This window comes from Sinocyclocheilus anshuiensis, unplaced genomic scaffold, assembly GCF_001515605.1.
Source record: "Sinocyclocheilus anshuiensis isolate Anshui unplaced genomic scaffold, SAMN03320099.WGS_v1.1 scaffold1102, whole genome shotgun sequence".
Classification (NCBI taxonomy): domain Eukaryota; kingdom Metazoa; phylum Chordata; class Actinopteri; order Cypriniformes; family Cyprinidae; genus Sinocyclocheilus; species Sinocyclocheilus anshuiensis.
Window position 1 is genome coordinate 105,416 of NW_015539924.1, and position 1,461 is coordinate 106,876.

The 1,461-nt window shown below is 46.7% G+C and overlaps 1 protein-coding gene across 3 annotated transcripts in view; it reads right to left on the minus strand.

Moving 5' to 3' along the window:
- The window catches only part of LOC107686625 (solute carrier family 45 member 3), a 35,010-nt gene that overhangs the window by 13,891 nt on the left and 19,658 nt on the right, over positions 1–1,461 (minus strand). For 2 of the 3 annotated variants that reach the window (XM_016483683.1, XM_016483685.1), the window contains exon 2: positions 474–815. In XM_016483683.1, the coding sequence (XP_016339169.1) occupies positions 474–621 (148 nt within the window). In that variant the 5' untranslated portion in view covers positions 622–815. Of the gene's footprint in view, positions 1–473; positions 816–912; positions 1,101–1,461 lie in introns of those variants that run through there. The other variant, XM_016483684.1, reaches the window with a different exon arrangement.

Consider the following 1,461-nt stretch of genomic DNA (forward strand, 5'->3'; position numbering starts at 1 on the left):
AGTGAAATTTTTGAAAATGCATTTCAAACCTCCTAACATAATTAACGGAACATAGGGGGAGAGAAATGTAAAAAGAGCACATTTAAATAAGAGTCAACTGCACAAACCTACTATATCTGAGAAAGAAGCTTCCGGCTCTAAGGCAGCCCATGATGACTATATTATCTGATGAAAGTCCAGAGGAAAGTCCCACAGAATTTTAACAGGATGCAGTAAAACTATACAAGCTTCCACACAGCTGCTGACCCCTCGAGCCTCCAGGCCTCTTCCTGCAGTCCGGTGCCTTCCAATTAGCACCTGATTACCACCTGGATGGGGCAGCAAGTGATTTAGCCAGTAATTATGATAATGACCCCCATTATAGGATCGACTCCTTAGTGGGAAACAACCTTGACTTGCTGTTTACAGCACGGCCCTTCATTAACCAATCATAAACCCTAGTTGGACATTCCAAGGTTAGACTGAAACCTTACCTAAAACCATCGTCATGTACTGTTCCTCCACTCCGGCCTCCAGCAACAGAGGGGGCACATAGGTGATCCCAGCCGCCACGCAGATCTCTAGGCCACACGTCAGCGAGTTGAGCAGGACCAGACGCCACTGAGACCTCCATGCAGTCATATTTACACTGGAAGGGTAACTTTCTCCCGTGTGTCGGTGTGAAAACTCTACTCACTCCTCCAGGAGAAGGCGAAAGGCGCAGGGTCGGGTGCCCAGGGACGAGGTGGGTGCGTGGGGTGCGGGAGAGCAGAGATTCGGACTCTCAGCGGGCTCAGATGAACTAGGGGATCCATTGTGTCTTCAGCATTCTTGATCTGAAAGGAAAAGACAAAAGGTATGCATGATCTGTTTTTGTGATGGACACTATAAAACACATTCCTGCAGATGTTGTTCTCCCCGTTCCTGACCCACCGGACACACTAAGGTCATCCTGCCCGGCGGCCGGCCTTCCCCTCTATCTGTCATTAGCTTGTTCACTCAGAGCTGATTCGACCGGGCCTCCTCACTGCAGTTGCCACCTCCAATTAGCAGCATTTGTTCATGAAAAGCAACGTTAAAGGGGTCATATGATGCTTTTTTAAAGATCATTATTTTGTGTATTTGGTGTAACAGAATATGTTGACATGCTTTAATGTTCAAAAAACACATTATTTTTCAAATACTGTACATTATTGTAGGTCCTCTATGCCCCGCCTCTCTCAAACGCTTCGTTTTCTACAAAGTTCCTCCTTCCGACAAGCGCAGTCTGCTCTGATTGGCCAGCTGACCCAGTGCATTGTGATTGGCCGAACACCGCAAGCACTCGTCGGAAATGTAACGCCCCTTACCATAATCGCAAGCTTCATCTTTCAAAATAAATGTAAAGACAGTAAATAATGTCATTAGTTTTACCATCAGTTCAAGCCCGAAAGGGGAACAGACACAGTAATGATGCAGTACACAAGCCGCGGTTAAGACAGC